The 26184-nt window shown below is 41.9% G+C and overlaps 1 protein-coding gene across 1 annotated transcript in view; it reads right to left on the bottom strand.

Annotated features, from left to right (window-relative positions):
• FAM13A (family with sequence similarity 13 member A) overlaps window positions 1–25883 on the bottom strand; it is a 119122-nt gene extending 93239 nt beyond the window's left edge. Inside the window, exons 1-5 of the mRNA XM_058024179.1 lie at window positions 25593–25883; window positions 22867–23056; window positions 20000–20209; window positions 11123–11303; window positions 1222–1381 (exon numbers count right to left, since the gene is read on the bottom strand). Of these exons, the coding sequence (XP_057880162.1) occupies window positions 1222–1381; window positions 11123–11303; window positions 20000–20209; window positions 22867–23056; window positions 25593–25883 (1032 nt within the window). The remainder of the gene's footprint in view (window positions 1–1221; window positions 1382–11122; window positions 11304–19999; window positions 20210–22866; window positions 23057–25592) is intronic.
• Between the last annotated feature and the right edge of the window lie 301 nt (window positions 25884–26184).

The raw sequence follows: 26184 nt of genomic DNA, 5'->3' as shown, positions 1-26184 counted from the left end.
TACCCAGAAGTTACTGTGATACTGGAAGACTATCAGTGATTCTATCTCCTTCCACAGAGGCATTTCAGCTGAGTGCTAGTAACAGCTAAAATACAACTAAATACAGCAAAACACCTCCTCACTGATTCACCACTTAAGAAAACCAGCAACCCTTCTAAATGCAGCTGAGCCAAACTTACACCAATTCAGCAGACCCTCCTGTGATATATCACAAAGGCAGAGATGCTATCAGCTGATTTCATCTGAATGGCAGAACTTGGGCTCACACCAAACCTCCTGTTCTGTCAAGGTCAAAGACACTGTATTTTCCTAACTTATTTTCTGACAACTTCTATTCCAGACAGTGAAGGCTAAAGTGATTTTATCAGTGGGTAAAACCCTACCAAGGATGGGCGGTAGTTCAACCCTCCCAAACTCAAGAATTCACACCCTTTAGGAGAGTAATTATCAGCACGGTTAACAGACAATAAGAAATGAAGCACCTGCAAACCATCCTCATGACCATTTTCCTGCACAGACTTGAGGTTGTTTCCTGTGGTAGAGACAGCACAAGCCAGAACAATGCACTTTTGGTTGCCCTACTTGTCAGCTTTTAAATGTTAGAATCCTTTGATGTCACACACAAGCCCTCTTCCCACCAAAGGCGTAATACTCTAACTACAACACTTTTCTTTAAGAGCTCCAACGTACTTTTTTCAAAGACTCTTATTTAATGCTTCTCTTCAAGTGCATCCAGAAATGGCTGAGTCAGAACACCTGACTTTTAAACTCAGGTGCATGTTTGAGACAGGCAGACTTCATACAAAGGCAAAGGTTAGAAACCTCTGTCCTAGAGGTTTAGTGCCCTAGGACCACTGTCCTAGAGTACCAAAGTGTATCGTCACTGATGTATACCATAAATTATAACCGTGTCAGAAACCCTGGACACTTTTTAGAATTATTCTGCCTCCTCATTTAAAAATATTTAAATTTTAGTGGATATATTTCCTGCACAAATAAATGTGTAGCCAACAAAGAATAAGATGTTTAATAAAATGAACTTCCAGGCCAGTAATGAAAATTAGCCTATCAGCAGAATCAATGTGCAAACTGCAATCAATAACACACATCATTATTACAAGAGTCTGCCTTCCACTTATCTAAAAGATTTCTGAATTGAAGCCTGAAATAAGCCTGAATTATTGATTTGCTGTGAGAAAATGAAATATTAGAGATACTCACTTTTACCAAAATTATTTTTGCTAGCTCTTCACATACAGGCTTTTCTTCATCCTTCTTCAAGCCTTCTAATTCAAACAAGGTATTGTAATTTTCCAGCATTTTTGTCATTATCTTGTTGCAGATCTCCAGTTCCTTCATCCCTTCAAATCCAGAGCGCACGCTAGAATTGGAGAAATGACAAAGCAGAGTGTCACAGGGACTCAACATACAAAAGGTCCTGCAGAGGGTCTCTGTAACATTTCATTTATGGATACAGGCTGGATAGCAGGCACAGGAAACTCTGAACTGGAAAGGAGGCCTGTGCCTATGTTGCTAACAACTATCACAGTTTGTTTGCAGTTCTTCTTATCAATATTAAATACCAGACCTCTTGGCTGAGCTACCCTGTCCACAAAATCCAGGCAGGGACAGAATTAAGACTGCCACCAAATGAGGTGCCACCAACTCTGCTGCAAGTTGGGTTTCAAGACCCACAGCGCAGACAGCTCAGGCATTCAGATGCTCTAAACTGTTAATTCAAGAGACAGATTCCTCCAAAACTTGGTTCATGATAACTTCAAAGGCACACAGGAAGGATAAGTGAAAAAATTAGGAAATCCCACATGCTAGGCAAAACACTGAAATGTTAAACAAGGTCTTGATAACCCAATGCTGTACACCAGATTTTTTTAATCTAAATTTTGAGTTACTATTTCGTTTGAAAGTACGGTCATAACTCAAAGAGCTTTCTAAAACATGGAGATGGATGCTGCCTTTCACAGAAGAGCCTAAAAGATTAATACAAAAAGTGGTTCCTAAGCTCCATTTTCTGGGAGAATAACCAACTTCTTGGCTGCTGAAGAAGAGGCTTCTTTCTCTCTTGAAACAGGCCCCTTTGCAGCTTCCCACAGACCTTGAAGGCATACAGAAAAGGGAAGATACTGTATGTATCTGCATGTTTCCTCATCTATTTCACACAACTCTCTCATGCAGCAAAAAATGCATGTCACTTGCAACAGGGCTCATAATTCATTGAAGCATCTAATGATAATCTGCTGGAATATAAACTTTCTGCACACTTTATTGACAATTTTATTGGCCTCAATTGACTTAAACTCCATTTTAATACAAAAGTACAATATCTGAAGAATCTTCTTCTGCAATCATTCAGTGTTACTTATAGTACAGTATTTCCAGCAGACACAGGCTTCTCAGTAAGTCACAAAGTGGCTGCATGGATGTGAATTTCCTGAAGACCTTATAAAGCAGCAGAGACTGATGATCAGGAGTAATGAAACACAGGAAACATTTAGAGTGAAGAAGCAGAGAAGCCAAAACAAAAAAAAAAGTTTCAAGTACCTTTTGGCTGAAGACAAGAAGATGTTATGTGAGAAGAAAACACAACCCAAACCCCCCAAAACAAAACAAATTCCCCCTGAGCTACTTTACAGGGATGTAACTTGAAAGTAAACCATTGCTTACTGCAAAGAGTAAATACAAATTTACAAATAACTACCTACCCTAAAACTTTAACTGTAGTTTATCGAGACCAGATGTGCATTTCAACAACAAGGCTCTGAAAGCTGATTCTCCCAGACATTTGTCATCAAAAAGTGCCTTGATGTAGGGGCTACTGATCCCTCTCAATGCTTTCTTCTACGTGCCATACTTCTACGTGTCAAAAGGGAGAGTAACCACTGCAGCAGAACATATCTTTGTAAGATGTGTTCTCCAGAACAGTCTTTATTGCTATTATTTCAACATTTAATACATGCTAGAGTAGCAGGACCTGAATTTTAAAGGATTGAATTCTTTTACACTGTAGAATATTGGCAGCTGTAAAAATGTGTCAGTCTCAGATGATTGATTTCTTTAGTGTGGAAGTTGGGCTCACAATAAAGAACAAATGGGGCAACTTCTGTTGATGGATGTGCATGTACACTCTGGCCAATTCATTTTGGAGAATGTCAAATATTCACTAAAATTTAGCAAATGGCCTGAAGAAGTGTATGCATGCAGTAGCCCCATGCAATTGTCCTGACTGAAGGGAACCCCTCTTGCCATGCTAAACGATGTGCTCCAGTGTTGGTGTGCTGCAAAGCCTGCCTAGGCTAGCTGAGGGAAATCCTGACTATTACCTTCCTGATTTGTTTCTCCAGAACAGAGTACAACTTAAATAAGGGCACCCCTATGAATCTCATTCCCAGGAAAAGGACTGAAAATGTAATAGAGCACATGCAAGTCAAAATAAAGACTCCAGATAGCAGAATTTTCACCTAAGCCACATCTGCTGAGAATGACAGCCAACAGTTGCCTACTGGCAACAGCTAATACAAAAAATTCTACCTGGTTGAGAAACAGTCCAGTCTATAGTTTCCACAAAGCACAAAACCAGTACTTAATTTCTGCCCAATTACATTACTTTCTTGCCCTCCCTTCCCCACACTACCTTATCAGTCAAAATTTATTACATCAAACCTGTGAAAAATCCAACATCCTATTCTGAACAATTCTGTATGAGTAGGGTGAGGCACATATGCAAAACACAAGGCTAAAGCTCATGGCTTCAGTTTCTTTTAACACCTCTCTCTGAGTGTAACTAAGCAAAGGACCATGAAGTGATTTATTTTAATGGAAATTTAACATACTTTATTCATTGCCACCACTCTGCCACATTAACAGGCATATTTAACAGTTTCTAATATATTTCTCCTCTAATTGCTATTATTAGACCTCGATCATGATAAGGACTATTACACTCTTTGAGCTCTCCATGGTGACATTTTCCTTTCAACAAATATATGCTGAGCTGAAGATAAGTTTATATTATGAGCACACACCACCCTGCCTATTTATACAAAGTAAACCCCATCTGCTGCCACACTGCATGATCTACCAGTTTGACTAGACTTTTCTGAAAATGCATGTAAAAAAATAGCATTTTACTTTAGCTCTTCTCATTCTGAAAAGTCATGACATCTACAAATGTAACTTCAACTGACTAGAAAAACCCAGATCTGTGAGAAAATATTCTCTCACACTTCCACTTTCCTAATGCACACCCTAATCCTTGGAAAATTTTCATGATCATTTGTGAAGATCTTGTTAAAACACCAGAGTATAAAACTGTTCATAGCCATGGCTCCCTTATGTCTATTTTCATGTTAATTAGGCATTACAACTGCGATGCTTTGAGAGTTAGACACACAATTTACTCCAGTTACAAATCCTCAACAGAAGGACTTCATCCCCTTCCAGCCACATATGTACAAATTACTTCAGTAGCAGCACCAGAAACCTACCACAAACACCAGAAGGGTGCCATAAACCTGCAATTTCTATGGCTATTTCTAGCAGAAAAAGTGTTGATAAGTTCAGATCTATCTTAGCAATTTGAACTGGAAAACTCCCACTGAAGTTATCACAGTGGCCTGCAAAGTCATCAACAGATACACAGCACAGGCAGAGCAGGAGCAAATTCCCTAGTGTGCCCTCCCTTAGATTCCACAGACACCTGCCCTTCCCAGAGAGATGCTCTGAATGATCTGTGTGCAAAGCACAGCGTGTCCACATTAAATATTTGGAAAAAATGTGCCTTGTCTAAGTGAGGCACCAGCATTAAGAGTATCTGACACAGTTAAGAAGGGTCAAGAGCAAGAGTGCATCAGTACCACAAGTTTTGCAGGATATTAAAAACTGAAATTAGTGGTGAAGTCATTTTAAAGCAGAAAAAGCAGTTCTCAAAATTAAAACATTACTTGGTAATCGGATCAGGCTGTCAGCTCTTCATTTCAAAATCTGATACCCTGCAGCATTTCACACTTCTGCAGAGTGTCCTGCCAGCATGGCTGGCCCACCCAGTGCAGCTCCACGCTGCTCCTGCCCGTGCAGACACCACACCCTCATGTTCATTGGGTTTTCCAGACTGAGTCCATGTCTCTTTCCACAGGGATGCTCAGGAAAGCTTGTCTCAAAGGGTTAAACCACAGCAAGGCTCTGTGTCCCAGCTTTTACTCAGAAGCTAAGTGACCTGAGGTCAGATTAACTCACTGTAAAAGAATTCCTTACATCTCAGGCATTTAGTTAAATGAATTTACCTCGGGTCTCTGCAAACAAGCTCTAACAGGCTGAATGCAGAGTGGGCTTTCCAGACAGTGAACCTTCAGACTCCACTGAGAGCAGTGCAGTGACACATACAAACATGCACGTGGCACAGGACAGGCATCACTACAGGGCTCTGTCACCATCCACCACACCTGGGAAACTTGCTTCAAGTGGCCAGGAGGACCTGGGAAGCAGTAATCTGTCTATAATGAGCTGAACTGAGGTCACTGAACTGATTTCCCCAGGCAGCAAGTGCTGACAGCTCCCTGTCACAACTGAGAAGCCGAGATTTCCATGTGAAAGGGTCATCTCATTACCAATTCCCAACAGTGCTTGACCCCACCCTGTCTGAGATGAAAGATGCACATTACCATTTCCCCAAGTGGCTCCACAGAAGCAGCTTGCGTGGAATGACAGCACTGTAAGCCTAATTTACAATCACAGGGGGCTATATGCTCTATAAACTACTTTTGCTGCTTGTACACTACCTTTTGTAAAGAAGCACCACAAAGTCACCTTATCATTCTCCCAGGGAATCCTGCCAGAAATATGGGACTCAAAGGACAGGAAACACTGCATGGATTTTTTGTTTCTCCAGCCCCAGCAAAACATTTTCATTAGTACCTCAGATGCCCATGAGTCCCTCAACAAGCACAAGTGGAGATTTTGAGAGCAGAGTTGCAGTAATTTATAGAGGTTACAACTCGAGGCAGTCTGTTCTGTGCCTCTAGGCAGACTTCACTGTGTCTCTAACAGATCCAACCTCGTGGCCAGAACTCATCCACTTCAGGTGATGAAAGGGATTTGTCCTGACACACCAGTCCACAAACTGATGCAGCTGAAACAGGCACACATTCATGTCTGCAGACTCTGCTGCAAGATCACAGTCTAATAAGCAGCTAAAGATACAGCCACGCTCACTTGAGACAGTTGTTCATCTCAGTCTATGTGACTCCTTTACGTGCCCTGCATCATTTGTAGCCTTACCAATCGGGGTGAAATGCATTGACAGATACAACTACTGAGATTTTGCAGAGGTGTTTTAGCTCCTGTGATACTGGAGAATCCTGGAGAGTCAAATCTGGGGCATGCACCTGCCAGCCTGTTAAAATCTGTTCCAGATTATCTTCTCTAGGATCAGATTTATTAGCCTAAGTCAACTCGGTAATTCAGCTCTATCAGCACTGCTTGCAAAATAAAAATAATTAATACAAATAATAGCACTAATAAATAATAATATAACAACAGCACATAATGAATGATAATAACTATTAATAAAATGCAAAACGCAGGCAACACAGGTAACACAAAGCAGTCAGAGTGACGCTGCCACAAAGGCTTTACTGATTGGCTTCATTTATATGCAAAATCTTTTGCTTCAGCAAAAGCTCCATTTTTCATCATGAAATTACAGTGACAGGAGACATCTTTGGGAGTGCAGCCTACATAAAGGGGGACAAAGGGCAGTCCATAGCCTAACATCCCCTTACAAAGTGCATTGCTCTCATCTCCAAATATTTCAAAGCAGAGGCTCTTCAAAAACTCTCCTTGTGATTGCATTTGAGCTGTATTGCTGAGCTCAAATATTCATGAGTATTTAATATGATTATGGATGAGAACGTTTATAGCCTTGCTATATTATACTTGATGTTTTAAACTGTCATTAAAGGCTTCAGCATACTGAATACTTAGGAAAAATTGCTTTGCAGTGCTGGAAAATGCAGTATTTAAAATCTATGTGAACCCTGTAAGAAAGGTTACGGCTGCATGCTCCAATTTGCAATAATTCATGTTTAAACAACAATATTCTGTACTCAGTTTGCCCCCAATCCTGGATTGCAATTTTTTTGAAGACTGATGCAGGATTGGGGCTGCACTGCCTGAAAACAAAGCCCATCCACATATTGTTCCAAAGGCCAACATTACTCACTGAGAAATATTAATTCAGCCCCTCTGCTTTCAATTCAGTTTTGTATACCCAATCCATGCAGGCTCCAAGGCTGCTAGAAACCAAAGTAAGACATTCACACATAACTTCAGATCAAATTTTAATTATTTCAAGTTCAGCATCTAAACACCTACATCTACCCTACAATCTACCATTTTCTCCATATCCAAAGATAATGTACTTTTCTTGTTACCCTTCGTATTACTAAGTCATCATACATAAATAACTGCATCTAACTCCAGCATTTTAACTGGACACCTGCATTTGCCAACCACTTTTGGGAGGATGGAGCAATCCGTCACAACACAATCTCTGTTGGAATGAAACATAACCAAGTTCACAAGGGCTTGAATGATGGAGGCCCCATGCAGAGATGATTGCTTGAGAGAGAGTTGCAATAATGGTACAAATAGATCCTCTGATTACATCTGTTGGACCTCATGTCTTACCATGCCAACCAAAGGACAGGATAAGGGCAGCAGCTCCTCTGACACCCAGCTCCTGGAGAACAGAGAGGAGGAGAGAGAACCCAGCTGGTCCTCTCCATTTCAGCACAAGCTGTTAGAGCCAAGCAGAGCCCACATAGCAGGCCTTAACTAAGGCTATGTCTCTCCAGGTGCTGAAATTCAGGTCAATGGACAATAACTTCCTCCAAAAGTAACCACACTGAAAATGTTAATACTCTACACAGATTAGCCCAGTGACAGAAAAGACAGCTATTTTTGTTCCTTCATGGTTGTAGCTCCTCCAGGGCTGTATTTCTCAATATACGTGACCTTTGCCTTCCATCACAACAAATCTGAACAAACCAAATTGGGAGAAAACAAATCTCAAATCTGTTTTTGAGCTGTTTGACCTTGCCCTTTACATGTTCTTGTATCTTACATCACACTTCAATACAAGGAATGCAAATAGCCGTTTATTTCCTTTCTATTCATTAGAAATACAGAAAGGACAAGATAATCTTCCTTAGAAAAACACCAATGCAGTTTGTCAAACAGCAAGTAAGGAAGCAGGGGAAGTGCTGGATAAGATAAAAGCAATAAGGGTTGAAGGTTTAGGAGATGGGATACATTACAGAGGATATGTAGAAAAACAGAATGAGATTAAGAGAATTAAAATGAAGTCTACATATCTGGAAAGTGGCCAAGAAGCATGATTTATTCAACTGTTAAAAAACTTCAGTTATGGAGTAGGAGATACTATGCTTAAGTAGCTAAATTGTCACTAAAAATACCTTGCCAAAAGAAGTCCTTCACTATCAGCAGATGGGCTTTATCTTCTCTGACACTGTGCCTCAACTACACAAACTGACATTAATTTTAGACATGAGTGTGAATTTCTGACAGAAAAATCTCAGTTCTCCCTGCTTCAGCAGTGCAATTGCTGACAAGCTGAACCTTCTCTGCTTGCCGTGGAGAAAGCCGCCATGCACTGCTGGGAACAAACAACGCAAAGCGAGAGGAGCGATCTCTCAGCCTCCTGCCAATATTTCATTTCTGCAGCTTCTCCAGGGACTGCCGGCAGCCAGCAGAGAAAGAGACAGCCCTTGCCAAGCAGGCTTCAGGCAGCCTTACTGTGTAGCTCTGAAATGTGTTCTGAGGATCTCCTTCTGGATGCTTGGCCAACCAACTGGTTAAGCCCAATACCTAAAAACAGTGCTGCAAGTTTTCCTCCCCCTATCAAATCCTTGTTGGTACAGATAGTCACAGTTCCAGCAATAGAAGACTGCATCCATTAACGCAAGAGAAAAGGGTATTTGAACTGTTCCTCACAATCTTTTTGTCTGGACCACAAGAGTGAACTGCCCTGAAAAGATCAAGATCTGATAAAACAGAGCTGAAACACAAGATGGTGAAACTTAGTTTAAATAAAAATCTACATGCCTAATTCTAACCTATTTGGGTCTTTTAAAAACTCATTAGCCATTTGGTAAGTGTGAAGCCTTGCTTTCAATGCCCCTTTTGCCACATGAGCATTTATTTCAAGGTATCACATCTGCTGGGCTGGTTACACTCTCATACAGACTCATGAGTCTTTGGTTTTTCACCTCCAGTGCTCTCTGCCTTTCTCAGTCTTCTGCAATGGAATGAGGTGTATCCATCTCTGTACCTTACAAAAATGCTTCTATCTTTTCCATGCTCTCTTAGGAGCAGAGATCAGTTGTGGCAACAACTGCAGAGCTGTTAACACATGCAATTTGGTTTAATATTAGGAACACCAATTTCAAACCTGAACTGCAATTCTCTGCATTCTACACCAAAAAATATGCACAGCTAATTTTTAAACTCTCCTGAAAGAAGTGATGAGTAAACTAAAAATTATTCTAATATCCACTTGGGAGCTTGAGTCATAGAGATTTAGCCATTGAACTCAAATTCTTCTAATTACTTTGTTTGTTCTGAACTCTGCTAATACATTTAGACAGGAATTCCCAAATCACCCATATGAATGCAAGTTTAAAAAATTGTTTTGCTTTTCCTTGTCAGAAATTCACAGTATTGTGCTTCCAGTAATTCTCATATCCATGCATTCCCATGCATACTACTGTTTTTTGAGCATTTTTTGTTTCAGAGAGCAAAACAATTATTTTTAAAATATACTTTATCTTTTTGTAGTAACACAGCAAATGCTTTAATCCTGAAATTCACCTTCATCACCCACCAGCAACATCTTAAGATAAGGCAGACATGTAGTCACTAGGACAAGCTTTAGTTTAAGTGTCTCATTCCTCCATGTTCTCCCCCTAATCAATGGAAAAAGATATGCTCCTTAAAAAGACAGTTGGCAACATCTAGCCTAGGTACAAGGAACTGTCTCAACATATTACAGGAACCTAATTTCTGTTTTCTCTCTTTAAAGAAATCTATGTCTTTCCAAGAGGAAACTCAGGGGGAAAGATTAAATTAATTGCTTCACAAGACTAACTTTTACTAGACAACTCAGTAGTAGTCCAGAGCAATATTTTATAAAAATCAATACAAATGCAACACTGATACAAGGAACTCACTTGTCTCTTCTTGGTGGTATCACACACCTTTCAAGACTGATGACTGAACTAAACAGCTTAGGTGTCTCCCATGTCAAAGACCTTGGATGCCAGCCAGTGGGCTCATTGCAGAGGTGAAGGTGCTTATGCTGCACTGCATCACTGCAGTGACTCAACAGAAACATTCTCACCCAGGATTGTTCTTGCACATGGAAATAACTCTTCTGGCTACTGCTGCAAGCTCCACCAGCACGTTAAACACGTCTTCAGCACAAGCCCCCAGGAACTGCGCCCAGTGAAAGAACCCAGTAAAGCTACTGACCCTAGTCAGGAGTTTTAAGAGACCAGTGGAATCCCACAAGCTCCAGAGCAGTTTCTAAATACACTAGAAGGACAGAGAGACCAGAATCACCAGCATCTGAGGGCAGACACCAGATCATAAGGCCAAACATGCAGACAGCATGCAGTATCCATCTCTAGAAATTATATAGCACCTGGGTGCTGCATTGGAGTCCTTTCCCACCAAGGATCCTTTGTCAAAGCCTTCTGGAGAGAAGCACTCATATTTATTGATAGCAAAGGAAGAAACCTGCATGAGCACACACCTCCTTGCACTGACACAGTCCGAAGGCCTTTCACTGTTACACTTCTGCTCTGCTACCAAAGCAGCAATACAAAACTGATAAACAGTTCAGCAAACAGCAAGAGGAAAGGGGAGAGCAACTCCACTTCCATTTGGCGCAAAAACAGCTTTAGCACTCAAGTTGAACACAGAGCCCCTGTCACTGCCTCCATCTGATCACCCTGACAAAGTAGATTCCTGACATCTACATTTCTGGCCACCTGCCAGCAAACAGGGTATAGTAAAAAGCCCAACTTACTGAAAGCAGTTTGGTCCAAATACAGTGGCAAGATTGCCAAGATTCATCCTGTTCTCTGCGTGATGTTCAGCAACCTTTATCAGGAACTGGCACAGGTACTTCAGCAAGGAGTAATGAGCATCAGGCAGTTCTTTAAGGAGTTCTTTCAAGTAACTTTCCTTCTGCATGTCGTTTCTAGAGTCTAGGAAAAAGAAGAGAAGAAAAAACATATGTATATGGTTTTCTTCATTGCTGCCAACTTAATTACATGGGTGAGCAAACAGCGGAAGCTAAAATTCACTCCTGCTTCTGCTCAGAGACACACAACTCCTCAGTTTTCCTCAGGGAATGTGCATGTTTGTCCTGAGGCTCATCCTGGCCACCAAGGGCGCCATTTCACTCTCACCTTTATGCCATAACCTTTTCCCTGAACAGATTGAGCAGTTACTAACAGTCAGCTAAGAGCTTTAAGGCATGTTTATCCCCACCTGGCACAGCTAAATCTGCTTTAACTCCCTCTCTACCAGACCTTCACATTCATGCTCTTTCTGGATGTCATCCCTACTTCCCAAGCCCTTCTCATACTATTAGCTTCCCTTCCCATGAAAATCTTCAAAAATAAGAAAGCAGGAATGGTAAAACAAAGGGTTTCCTGAAATGCAGAGTGTTATAACAGCACTACAATACTTTCTGTGGGTGACAACTCTGCTGCATAATCAGGAAGGAGTAATTCTTATAGGAAACAGACTGTTCTGGGCACTGTCACACTCCAAAACAAGTCAAAATGTGGCCTCATGTTAAAAAGTAGCCTTGCTATACTGTATAGTCTTCTAGAATTTAGGTATGAATAAAAGCTTTCCATATTGAACCAAGTCACATCCAAGTATTTAAGTAAAAATTGCATGTACTTCACAGATGCTGTGTTTTTACAGACCCGGGTGGTGAACACAAGCTTGGCCTCACACACAGCTTCTGCTTAACTGTGTCCTACTGCTGGAATTGAATTCATGTGCAATATTTTTTGCTCCTCTCCTCCATCCCAAAAACACCTTCCAAAGAGTGATTTGTACCCCCCAAAATCTTGGATTTACATGTCAGTAGAAGCAAAGTTTTGAAAACAAGTCAGTATTGCTTTCCCTTTACACCAAAACAGGATGTGTTAGTCCTTGCAAATATTAATTTCTACTGTCCAGGAAAGCAAAATGTAACTGAAACTTTCCCATATGCGTGAAAACCCCAAGGACTCTGCATCATCATTTTCAGACAGAAGACCTCATGCCCTGAAGGTTTTCCACACCCACCTAATTACAAGCAGTGTCCATTAGCATGAGGCCATCTGTGCATTTCTAGTACTTTTTTTCCTCATTTATCAGCCTTATGGGCTGCTGGTGCTGCTCTGCTGTATGCCCTGCTACCAGCATGCAGAGAAAGAAGACTGGCAGGAAAACATCCCATGGCTGGTGTTGCAAAAGAAAAAAAGAACAATTTACATTTGTTTCACGTTTTTTAGAGAGAAAAAAAAGAGGGAAAACAAAAATCTTTGAACACCGTTTAATGTATGTATAAACACTTCAGAAGTCTTGTCTTTGTTTTTACATTTCATTTCCCAGAATTATTCCAGGGCTGGGCTGAACAGTGTTTCAGGAGTAGAGTGCTTTGAAAAGCGGTTAGCTGCAATATTATTTCTGTTTTATAATCAGACATTTTTTGTGGCTAATAAACAGGATTTATCCTGTTAAATAAATGGCAAACAAATGAGGCTTTTTATGTACTTATTTGCCACTTCATACAGCTGAAACTCGAGGGACTTCATCTGTTTCCAAACTTAGGATTCCTGCCTTTCCTGGCATGTCTAATACTGTACATGGCAAGAAAGTCTTTTTATGTTTTATATGCATGGCGAATTCACTTTCATGTGTCTGTTTTCGTACCACAGACTTAGTATGAATTCTTTCATCACAGCAGACCAAATGCCAGTCAAATTACAGGACCAAACATTTTAACCAACTGATTAAATACAGCCTTTTCTTCTACAGATAAGAAATTAGCTCCTTCAGAAAAGTCAAATATCAAATATGCATGAAGCAGATGAGAAAAAAAAATCTTATTTGCTTGCTTATCACAACCTTTTTTACCCTTACAGAGAGGAAAAAACCATCATGACTTTGCTGCTACCAATCAGCTTGGCAACAGCAAGAAATCTGATCTATTATTGCAGAAAATTCAGGAGGCTTCTGAAGGCTGTATTAAATGGAATAACAAAAAGGAATTTTAGTGCATTTGTACTTGCACTTATCAAAATGGACTGTGCAGTCTCTGATTTGATTACTAATTATCTTTTTATAAATCTTAAAAGAAAACAAAACACAACTAATTTCCAAGTAGCCAAAACATACTCCTAACATACTTTTCTTTAGATAACAAAGCAACTAGCACAGTGTTTTCTACTACAAGTTGCTTGCAGTTATGATAAGGAAAGCCAAAGCCATCTCCCAGAAAAAACCTCTTCCATCACCATCACCCTGTCATCTAATTAGGGAACGCCCTTGATAACTAATTGCCTCTCTGAGTCTCCCACTGGGACTTCAGACTGATGGGTACTTTTTTATTTACTGGAGGAATTTCCATCCCTTCCAAACCAGGAAGATGCTAATAACCACCACAAAACATTCCGAGCACAGGTTTGCACTCTGACAACAAACAAAGCTATTGGGCCCGTGGCCTTAGTGGTATTTTCTGGGTAGGATGTCCCTGTTCATTAACCATGATGTTTTTGGGGTATGAATCAACATCAAAAATATTATTGCTGGGCACAACCAACCTTTGTTCATTTCTGTACTTTCAAGAACAGACACAGATACCACATCACAAGATGATGAGAAATTCCCTTAATTGAAGGACACAGAGACACTGAGTAACATGAGGCAGCAAATCCCATTTACTGAGCCATCAAGTTCCTTCTCTTTGTGAAATCTAAGAAAGAAAATAGGGCTTTGCTCTTGGTCTTCCTTCTCCAGTAAAAAGACAAGACAAGAAATCAAGTTTTTCAGAATTAATTTGTTGATTCTTCTGCTGATGACATTTCATGGATTTCAGCTTTTTTTTAAAAAATTGCTTAAATAATTCATGGTCAATCTAGACAGTGCCATGCAAACACAGTATCCCATGCACTTTGTACAGTTTTCAGGACAAGTCTACTACTGCTATCAATTAATGTATTTCTTCAAATATTACAGCTTTTCAACTTACTAGAGAGCAAAAACAGTCTTGAGTCAAAACAACAACCCATTCTTTGGAGCATTCATCCTCCTTTTCAGTTTGTTTCAAAGTCAGTCACTAAGGTTTACTGAACTGGTAGTGACTATCAGAAAAACATCAGAGCACCAGAGTGGTTTATGCTACTCGTGATTTTCAAGCACAGCATATCCAGTTATTTTGCCTAGGGGAAAAGGAGGAAAATAAGAATGGAGGCTAAGAGGAAGGTGCTCTCAAGGGCAGACAAATTCATTCAATTTTTTATTTTGGGAGCCTTCCAAAAGCCATGTGCAATAGACAGCATCTCAGCCAAGGCTTACAAGGGAAGCCTGGCTAGATGTGCAGTCAGCAAGGGCTTGAAACCAAGAATGAAAGAGTGGATTGGGCTGAGGAAGGGAACAAAACCAGCAGCCTCAGGCCATGTCTAGGCTCAGCAGCCTGAGGACACAAAACACAGAGAGGATCAAGGAAGCCAGCAAGGGCAGCTGGCACCTCAAAGCTGAACTAGGGACTCATTACTGAGGAATGAGTCAAGGAGACAAGTGAAAAGGACAGGCAGTATCTCCAAAAATGTTAATTAACTAGAAACAGGAGTCTCAACAGTGTAGGAGGTACAGACACATTTGTGAGGGTGTTTTCAGTCTCATTTCATTTCAGCATACACCCACAGCTCGCAACAAGAGGGAGATATTTTCCAATAGTTCATGCTATTTCTGAACATATTGAGTATCTCTGACATACTAGATACACAACTTAATTCCCCAATTCATCTCAGTTCATGTTACTCCTTCATGCTGCCTGAACTTCACTAAATATATGGAATTCATGCAAACAGGTGTGCATAATTGTTTTGCTCAAGTCTCAAATGGTCTGACCCCAAACAACTCCAGTCTGGAAGCACTGAAGCACATTACCACAGTGCCCTAGCCAATTATCTGTGCTGTGAGGTGAGGAAGAAAGGCAACTGCTCAGTGTCATGCTACCACTGCATAGCTCCCAGCTGCCTTGCATGCTAGCAGAGTGGAGGGTAGACAGAAAAGCTTGCATCTGTCAGCAGTTCTCAATGTGCCCTGGAAAGCTGATCTTTGGCACAGGGGCAGCAGGTTGTGCATTGCAGTACCATGGCACCCACTGGGCTGAGGGAGGAATGAAAGCATTTCTTTCCACCTCTGCAATCTATGGGAAGTGGGACTCCAGTCTCTCTCTGCCAAGAAACAAGCTGCTTCAGACACCATCTTTCAGACATGATCCTGCCCCAGAGGGAAAAAAATCACGTCTTGTTGCCTTCAGGAGCAGAAATGTTGTAAGCCCTGCTTATAAGAAGGCTGTCATCACAATCCAGCTTGAGACACCTCACTTTCTATCATTATGGCACTTTGCAGCACTGTATTTATCCTTCATTCCAACATCCTGAGGAAAAGCACACTTCTTTTGCAACTCTGGTGAGTGTCATCTGCATAAAAATCTAGTTCCAAGAGTTTTTACTGCATAACGAACATCACCATCATATGGAAACCAGAATTTATTTCTCTGGGTTTGAAACAGCTTTGATAGCACTAAAATGGCCATAAAAGCCAAAGGAAAAGGTTAAAATCATGTCACAAGGGCCTCGAGAATCACAGATATCTAATTAATCAGATTTCATGCACGGCTGCAGTTACCATGGTATGGGAAATGATGCCCACTTTTAAAAATTTCAAACGTTTATTAAACCTTAACAAAATACAACAAGGGACTGAATAAGGAAAAATTACTGGGAGTCCCACTGCTGGGACTGAGCTCCCATGTGTCACCCACAAAATAGCTGCTCCACCTTTTATACCCCTGGGGTTGCAAAAGGTAGCCCTAGCCCCTCCCCAAGTCTGCAAATCAACTCTTCTTCGCTGTCCACTGGTGGAGATTGCTTTCTTACAGCCTGATTGGGGTCAGGTGCTGCCATGCCAAGGGGCACAGGTACCCGCCCTCCCTCCACATGTCCCAACTACCAGTGGCAACAACACAAGGAGGAGGGGAAAGGGGATTACAGGGAGAACAGAGAACATCCAAACAACAAATCACAACAACATCAATAAAACTTCGCATAAAATACACATAATATTCATTCCTTAACTGTGAGAGCCAACCATCTCATGACCCATCTATAACAATGGTTAAAAGGTCAGCACTCATCTATTCATTTTCAATGTCATTGTTCAGATTGAAATTTGACCTCTAAAATCCCCCAACACAAGCTGTATTTTTGGTTCTGCTTGTCCATGTAACTCAAACAGCTGCTGGCTACTAAGTGTTCTGTAAACTGACCTGCTGATCCAGAAGGGAACTGCTCCTTCCATCCCTCTCCCTGAAACAGGCAAGGCTGTTCACAGGCACCAGACAAAACCATGCCAGTCATCACAGACCGTGAGCAGAGGGAACTATGTGAAACAGAACTCACATCTTGCTCCTGCCCACCGAAAAAATATAAATTCTATAGGATAAACAATGTCAAGAAGCCAGAGTGATGAAATAGCATTAAACTTAATTAGACTGACTAAGAAAGGAAGACAGAGTCTGTGTTTCACTGCACCTCCACTGGAGGAGGAAATGAAACAACAAGAAAGAATGTAGAGTACAGTAGCACTTTGCCTTGATGAAAGCAAGTGACCTGTGACAGGGGTAAGAGCTGGGCTGTACAGTTCCTACTACGAACGGATATCTTAAGAGTCAGCGATCACGATACAGAAGATAAGGAATGAAAAGCCACAGGGAATAAACAAGCTCAGGCAGGGATTGCTGTACGGGAGCTGCTAATTTCTGGTGGAGGTTTCTCAAAGTACAGCCCATTTCACACAGTTCTGCTGTGCAGTGAAGCCTCAGCCAAAAAAGTGATTGTGATGGACATTTTTCACCCCAGAACTCCCCGTAAGGAACAGCCTTTATTTGTCAGGCACTGTGAGGAGATCAGCCCACACCAAGGTCACTATCAGTGTGTCCCTGGCCTGTGCTTGCAACACACATCTCCAGCCCTGCCCATCTCCCACTGCCACTGTCCTTCTCCAAGGACACAGAGAGAATGCCAGGACACACCACAATACACTGCATGATGTTTTATGGATCTGCATAACCTTGGGATTACACTGAATATTAATTTAAACAAAAGTACTGTAGGATTTGAGGGCAGCATGCAGAGCTCTGGTTCACACAACACTGCACAGACTGTAGACAGCAATGCCAAACCAGCTGCATGGACTTCCTGAACACTAACAGGACAGCTTCTCTCTTTCATAATAGGGCAGATTATTTCTCTTTGATTTGGCAACTAATTTGATAGCTGAAATTGAAAAGGGTTACAGCTGCAGGTAAAATTTGTAATTTTTAGTTCAGCTATTTTTAACTAGAGGAATCACTCTCTAACCATTTTTATAGTAAGTAAAGTAATTATGTATTCTTCTTAGGCCAAGATCTCAGCTGGCTTAAAAAATGCTGATAACAATCCCTAAAAATGCACCAAAAGAAATATAATATAATCCTAAAAAAAAACATTTCCCACGCAAAACTTCAACAGCAGGAAATACAGAGGTTTTGACAGAGCTTGTATTTGCCTTCACTGTAGACATGTTGCAAAGTGGCTCCAGATTCAAACTTATTTTTTAATAACTGTTGACTCAGAAACAGTTTGACCTACTCTCTTCACAGTTTACAAAACAAGCAGCCAGGCATGCACTGTCCTGGTACCATTTTGCAAGCAATACCCTTGCACATACTTTGATAAGTGAACAGATAACTCCTGCAATCCCGCACAGCTGGTTGATCCTTTAACTGCAAGCAAATGCCCACCTACTACTTAAGCTTATCTGAACACGATGAAAATCATCAGCGCCTTTCATAACTACTCATTTATGCTGTATTTTCTGGGGTGTGAAAAACCCTCCAAGTTTTCTCCAAACTTTACAAAAGCCTTCCCCTTGCCACAACAGCCAACTGGCATTTTTCAAGTAAAACTTTCTATTCCTGAATCAAAATTTTCATGGCACTAGCTTGATCTTATTGTGAAATACAGGCAAACTTAGCTATGAAGACATGTCACAGTTGGAGGGATTTTTGCAGATCTGGGTTCATAGGTTACACCAGTAACTTTATTTGGAAACAAGAAAGTTTGGTGAGTAAATCTGTTCAATAATGATATCCATCTCATTTCCCTAGAAAGTACTGGGGGGATTTTGCCCTTCCTGTAGGAGACAGAACAAATTAACCCTTCCACAAATACCACAAACAGCCCACAAAAGACATCAGCAGTTCCTGGTACAATACACCAATATGACTTTTGTGGAGGCAGAGATATGGAACAGCAAAGGCGTGACTTATTTATTTATTATTAATTTACACTTAAGCTGTGATTTATGAGAAAGAACATAAATACAGCTCATGAGTCAGACCTAGTGAAATCTAAAAGTCCCCAAAGAAAGCACAGCAATGACCTGAAAAAAAAGGGACTTTTTAAAACAACAGCACCTTCCTACACAACACTTCCTGAGCCCTATCCTTGTGCCCCAGATAGCTTTACTAAATAGGGAAGGTATTTTACAGTCCACATACAGCCTACAGCTGAAATGTATGCACTGAAGGTAAAGCACAAAGCTCTTCTCCAGTGCACCATCAACACTTTCTATAGCTCACAAAACAAAAGGAAGAAAGAAAACACATGGTACTATTCTCACTCCTCTTGGAAATGGCGAAACCTTCTCTTCATGGAAGGCAAGAAAAGTGGAAGTGAGACCTCAAGACAAGTGTGTGAGAACTTTACACCCTCTTCCACAAGGGATGCATGTCAGAGAGCATGTTCCTCCTCTGCATTCTCCAGTAACTTTACCCACTCACCTGGCAGCTTCTTAGGAAAACATACAGAAGTGTTGACTGCCTGCAGCAAGAGAGATGAACTGTCAGCGACCCACATGGTCAGGGAGCAGGGCCAACCACCACTTATTCCACCTACCACCACCAGAGATTGTCAGATACAGATGAATTAGATTGAAACTTGCATAAGTCTCTTGAAAATTATTTCTCAACTTCCCACAGCAGAAGTGGTCGTCTTTCCTATGGTTGATCCACCACTTGAAGTGGATGAGGAGGTGCGAATAAAAGAAAAAAATAAATCTTCCAGGTTGTGTGCTATGACAGGGAATAGAACATAAGGTCTGCTGTTACTTGCAAACTGGTTCTTTTTTTTTGATGGACAATCACATTACTTAGTGAGAAGCGGGAACTTTGGCACTGTATGCTTTTAGCCCAATCTGACAAGCAGATGAAGTTCTCATTTCTCAGTGTCCATTGCAAGGAAACTGCCAGAAACCACCCTAGCAAACAGAAGAGAAGTAAATCTATGTCCTAAAGAGACTGCAATTATTTTCTACAAGCAAACCTGAAAAAAACAGTTGATCATTTCACTTTTTATTCAACAGATACAACTGGATTAGAAAATCATATATAGTCCAGACTTTACCAAATACATGAAAAGCAGTTTTCTGCCTCTTGTAACAGAAGTGCACATCTGGGAGCAGGTAAGAACTGAGGCCAAAGGAAATGAGGAACAAAGTAAGTAAACCAAGAAACCAGGTATCCAGAAAGAAAGTGCATTGAAGGATGGAGACTTTACCTCTCACTTACCCTGGTAAAGCTGAATGAACCTGGGATGCAAGGCAGACGTGATAATTCCATCTGGCAACTGCCTCAGAAACAGTTTCAGTAGACTGGCTGCTGAGTACACATCCCCATCTTTAACGAGTTCCACCTCCTCCCCACGCTCGTACTGCAGACGCAGCTGCTCCACCATCTTCATGCTGCCATTCACTCTGAAGAGACCCTCCTGTGTCATACCTGTAATTATATAAAGATTGAGCTGAACCACCACATCCCAGTGACATGAAGAAACAGATATTCCAGTTTGAATAACACACATGTAGTAATACAAATGAGGGCAATTAATACACTACAATATAAAAAAAAAAATACCACTCTGTCCCCAAACACCCCCTCTAGTCAGGTAGTTAGATTATGATAAATTACAAATACTAATTATAAGATCTTGAGGCCTGGGATACTCTTTTGAGAACCCACATTACTGCAATGTCATTGAGTTGTCTCCCACCATGAGAAATCAACTGAAACAGACATTTTCCATTGGTATATTTCAACAGAAAAGGACCCTACTAAGGACGCTTCAAAACCCTTCAGTTGTTTCATTTTTGCAAGTTTCATTTTCTGCCATGCTCACACATTTGGATTACTTCCAGCTTCATGTTCCAGGGTAACAGGTGCTCACCTGTGACCATCAGGAGGCAAAAACATCTCACTATGTGCTGAGTGCAGCAGTAACTCCATGGTGAGTTCTGCAACTTTATGGTAGTAGGAAATCTCAATAAGTAAATAATGTATCATGGACAGCAGAAAGCCCAAAGGATTTCACAACGAAAAATAAATGGTATCAATCACTACAGGCCAGACACCCCATACTCAGTAAAAGAAGATGTACAAAAAAGGAGGCTTCAACAGAGGAAGCCAGACTAGTCATACCAAATTGAACAGCACTTTCTGGGCATTTGTTAAGATTCAAAACCTTTTGAGAAGACCCTAAAACTGACCTTTGTAAATTATTTTTCTCTAGAACACTTTGACTGCAAAAAATTTGCCTTTCTAATACTGTCTCTATAGACCTGTTTGTTCTTCCTCAGAAACATAACACTAAGAGGATTGAATATGTATTGTTTTCAACAGTTCAGACTAGACATGAAGGAACTGCAATCTGACAGAATGTTTTCAGTCCAGGAAATCAACTCTGAGGCAACAGAATTTGTAGAGAAAAATAATCTGTTTTATATGACTAGAAGACAAACTACTCTAGTAAGAGGAAAGAATGGACGAGCACTCAAAACATTTTAGTTGACTAATATGAGATACTGCTGTCAGAGTTTGTATTCCTGCATTCACAACAAAATGCACTCTCATGTGACATGCTGTGCTGCCATCTCGAGGGCAGAAAATACCTCATCTCAATAAAGATTTTCGGTTTTGCAGCACTAGGTGAGCAAAGGTCACAGCCCACACACAGATCAAACTTCCTTCCCCCTCTCTCACTCATTTATGGAAACAAAGATAGGCTAGAACATCCTAAAAACAGTCATTAGAAATTACTAAACACAGCACAGGGAAATTTGGCTTCATCTATAAATTTGGAAATAGGCAGCTTAATACAATTTAGTTTAAGGATGTAGCTGCCCAACAGTCAGCTCAGCCTGGGTGTCTGGGCTTTGTTAAAAATGCCTTCAGAGTTAACTTCACCATTAATTCACAAAACAAACCTAAGACAGACACAGGACACCCATTTCAACAACTTTCCATATGAGAGGGTATCTTTGAGATCTTGCTTGCATTTTGGAGAAAAAGAATAGCCTTTCTCTTTATTGGGGCCAGATAATCAACTTGGCATTCAGAAAGCCCAGCTAATCTTGCTTCAGAGTAGAAAACTTGGCTTGTTTAGTCCATATTTGGGACACGGTCGTGTGGGATTCCAATCTTTTTATGGAACACAGAGCACAGCCCACAACTTGCAGTCAAGAGTATCTGTCAGCTTCTGGTTTTGATTAAACCCTAAATGATGGAAAGCTTTTTCCATTCTTTCCCTTCCAGCATCCTAGCAGGCCACTTTTATGCAGGTTGAAGTGCATCAAGGAAGAGGCTGCTGTGTAAAGGTAGGATCATGTTTTAAATTTGCACTGTACCTTAATCCAAGCTAATTTTCAAGCCATGTTTGCATCTATGAGCTTCTGAGGATCTACCAAGATACAGTCATAGAATCTAAGCCTCTATAGCTGGATTATCATTGTTGAATAGCTAAAAGAAAACCTTAGGGTAAAACGAGATGCAGCTCCTTAGAAGATGCCATTACCATTACAAAATCTTTTCCATTGCTGACCAAATGCCATACAAGACATCTGTGCTCCAGTGGTGCTCTAGATTTCTACAAGGAGACGTATTTCAACAACAGGAACTCAAGTCCCACTAAATGAATGCAAAGAGAAGCTAAGAACTGAACAGCTACTTCCTTGAGGGGATTAATAATAACTGGAATTCATCTGTAAGAACTTGTATTCCTTTTCAATAATATTCTCTGATGGGATGTGTGTGTATGTGTATGCGTGCCTGTGTCTATCTCTATACAGAAAAAGTGTTAAAGTGTTAAAGACAAAAGTTTTGCCACTGGAAGATGACACAAGCCTTCACAAATGGAATGCATTCCATTTACAAACTGAACAGCTTGTTTATGGAGTGTGCTGCTACCTAACACTGTAGTTCACCTTTATAAACATTAAAAAGTAAGTTCAGCATCAAGGCAGAAATTAAAAAAGCAGCAAACCACATACAGTAGCATTCTTTGCCTGTGGTTCATGCCACAAAAAAACCCACATTCTTTCCTTTGAAGAGTCCTACATAAAGAGTGCTGCTGTGCTAAGGAGATGTGACTCCACTGATCTTACCATGCTGGGTGAGGTACTCCACTACATTCCACACAACTATTGGGATTCCATTTTTGCTCAGGCCCTGCTGCTGGAGCTCCAGAAGACTCACACCAAACACCTTTGGACAGGTTGTGTCCCTCTGCTTGTTCAGGGGAGACCCAGCTATCTTTTTCATGTCCTCCTTCAATCTCACGGCCGATTTGCTTTGCTTAAAGGAGCAAAGAGGGAAAAAATGGGCATAAGTCACATTTGCTGCAGAAGGTTGTGTGGTCACAACACAAGCACATCCATCAAAACTGGCTTTTATGCTCCAGTATAAGGGTTTGGCCCCACTTTGTTTTAATCCACAGGAAAAAACCTCAGCGAAGTAGGAAAGTAAAAATGAACAGAAATGAAAAAAAACATGAGAAGAGGAACAAGAATTCAGGCAGTCTGTAGGTAAGGGAGAAAGACTTCTTGCAGACAAGCTTGTTACTAGAATAGCAAGGAACTGGGAGAGAGCAAGCAGGAGATTGCTGTTGCTAACGCATGAAACCCACATGGGTTACAAAAGTAACTGGACAAGCACAAACAATCCCAATACACCACCAGTGGCTCAGCTTGGCTCCAGGATGCCTGTCAGGGCAGTGCTCTGGAGAAGGTCCACTACACTCTTCTTCCAAATATTGTTTCCTGGGGATTTATTCTGGCCACTCTCAGGTGAGATGGATCCTTATGAAAGATGTTCTGTAATGTTTAGTATCTGCTAAGTCTGAAATTTAATTACTGAGGTTTTAAGGTTAGAAAGGGACTATGTAATCTAATCACACATAACAAGGGGGGTGGAAAACCCACTGCACAATAAACCCTTAATCCCATAGGTTCTTCTGGAGGCACAACATTCTCACAAGTTTTCAGTTGCAGTGACAAAGAATCCATGGGAGGATAGTTAATAAAACCCAGGGGAACGAAACAATACATGATTAATTTATTGGATTGATGATAGGCAGAAATCTTAATCAGCCTACGGGATTGCCCATTTGGGAAGACAGTTCAAGGAAGAGCAGCAGCATCACCCACCATGATTGCAATCACAGTGCAGGAACTGAGAGCCATTGATACCACAGAGCTCAATCTCTTTAGGAAGCCCGCCTCTGGCATGGTGCTTAAAAATAAACTTATTCCTTCTGTGTTTCATTAACAAACTGGTAGTAGAAACTGTAAACATGCAGAATACTGTATAGTAACATAAAAAAGTGCTCAGACTCTTGCCTAAGTCTTGACACTTCAGTGTGCTAAGACAGATTTTATCACAGCATACACATTTTATTCTATTTTAAACAGGCCTTTAAAATCTCTTCACTTGAGACCAAATATTTTTACTGTAGTCTGTAAGCAGCATGAACATCTGCTATGTTGCTATTAAGCATGACTGTCCTTTCAGATATAAAATGATCTGGCAGTTCACTCACTTGGCTGTGCTTTTCCCATTAAACAGTTATTTGAGGCATATGTGTGCTCTGCAGTCCCTGGTCCTACACAACACTCGTGTGATATTTACGAAAGATGTTGCTTACATAAACATCACAAATAGTAAAACATACTATTTGTGAAACAGAACCACAATATTGCATTATTGTAACCACTTTATAAATATTTAAAAGGAACAGCAGATGCACCAGTGTTTGAACTAAAATTTGACTAACATTAAAATACCACATCTCTTTTAAAAAGACATGTTCCCGTTCAGGATTAAATGAATAATAAACAATATTTATTCCAGGCAGAGACATGCCAAGGTAAAAATCACATAGACTAGGTTAAATTCAGAGGACAGCAAAAATCCTTTGAGCAGTTTCTGAGCAGCTGTGATGCTTAGGGAGCTTTTCCAATTAAGGCCTTCAATTAGCCGCACAATGTTGCTCAGTTACAAGTTTCCAGCCTGGTTCAACATTTGAGAACCTGAGTCACTGAGTTGGATTTACTTGGGGAAACTCACTATTTAAACACACATGAGAACCGACAGACATTTGCCATGTCCATAGTAACAAGAGGAAATTTTTGCGCTTGCTTCAGGATCTGAAGAGGCTGTGCTAACTAAGAACAAAAAAACTATGTGGTTATCCAAAATACACATCTAACCAAAATCAAAACAAAGCCATCCCCTCCAAACAGCTCCGAAACAAAGAGTACAGTGTTATGCTGCTTTATAGATGGAAGATCTGACTTTACCCACGGAAAACGCGTCCAAGTACTAATGCCACTGTTGCTGATTTCCGAGACTGGGAAAGCAACTTAATCATCCCTGCACGACGCCGCCAAAAAGTTCCGCCCAGACAGTTAGAAAAAAGCTATTTATGTGCCACGGGGACGCACTTTTACAGCAGCTCATCCGACAACTTTAACGCAGGGAACGCGGCAGCGCAGTTGTTCTCTGGGTTAAAGAAAAAAAAAGAGGGAAGGGAGGAGGGGGAACTAAAAGAAAAGCGCCTGGAATCGCCTTTTACGAATCTTTGCCTTTCCCAAACGAGCGGCAGCTGCCGAGCGGGGAGAAGCAGAAAGAAAGAGAAAGAAGAAGAGAGGAGGAGAGAACAGATGGAGAGCGCTCGGGACGAGGAGAAGGCGGCGGGCCCGGCCCGGCCTCCCTTGCCTCGGCCCCGCGAGGGACCCCGGCGAGGGCGGGAGGAGGAGGAGGAGGAGGAGGAGGCTGATCCAGCCGCCATGCAGCCGCTGTCGTGCCCGTGCCGCCGCCAGCCCCTACTCACGCGTACGGCCAGCGCCCCGGCCCCCATGCCGGCTGCCGCTCCGCCCCGGCCGCCCGCCCTCGGTGCTCTCGGTGCTCTCGGCGGGCGCCTGGCGGAGGGAGCCCCGGCCCCGAGGTGCCGCCCGCCGGCCCGGCCCGCCCCGCGGGCCGCGGGGGGAGAGCGGCCGGGCCCCCGCCTCCCGCCGGAGCGGCCGAAAGGGCTCGACGGGGGCGAGTCTGCCTCCCGGAGCTTCCCCGGGTCGCGGCGCTCGGAGCGCGGGCCCCGCGGCCGCAGCGGGCGGCCCCCGGGCATCACCGAGGCCCCGGGCCGGGCAGCCGGGACCTGGTGGGGAGAGAGCCTGGGCTCGGGCAGAACCGCTGGAAGTGTCACCGCGGAGCCGCTGAGCCCAGTAACGTTAGCGGGGTGCGGGGGAACCGCAACCGCGCCCGCCCGAAGGGCGAACGGAGCCGGGCAGCGGGGCCGAACAAACCCCTCTGCCCACAGAGCGGGATGCGGTGCAACACTTGGCCCGAGTCTAGAAAGTGTGAAGCAGCCCAAGCATTGCCCCCCGTTACGGTTTTCCATCTAGGGATATGTTGGTGAAACAGGGAAA

Source organism: Melospiza georgiana, chromosome 5, assembly GCF_028018845.1.
Source record: "Melospiza georgiana isolate bMelGeo1 chromosome 5, bMelGeo1.pri, whole genome shotgun sequence".
In the NCBI taxonomy this organism is placed as follows: Eukaryota; Metazoa; Chordata; class Aves; order Passeriformes; family Passerellidae; genus Melospiza; species Melospiza georgiana.
The sequence above is the reverse complement of the archived record's forward strand: the minus strand, read 5'-3'. Positions and strand labels throughout refer to the sequence as shown.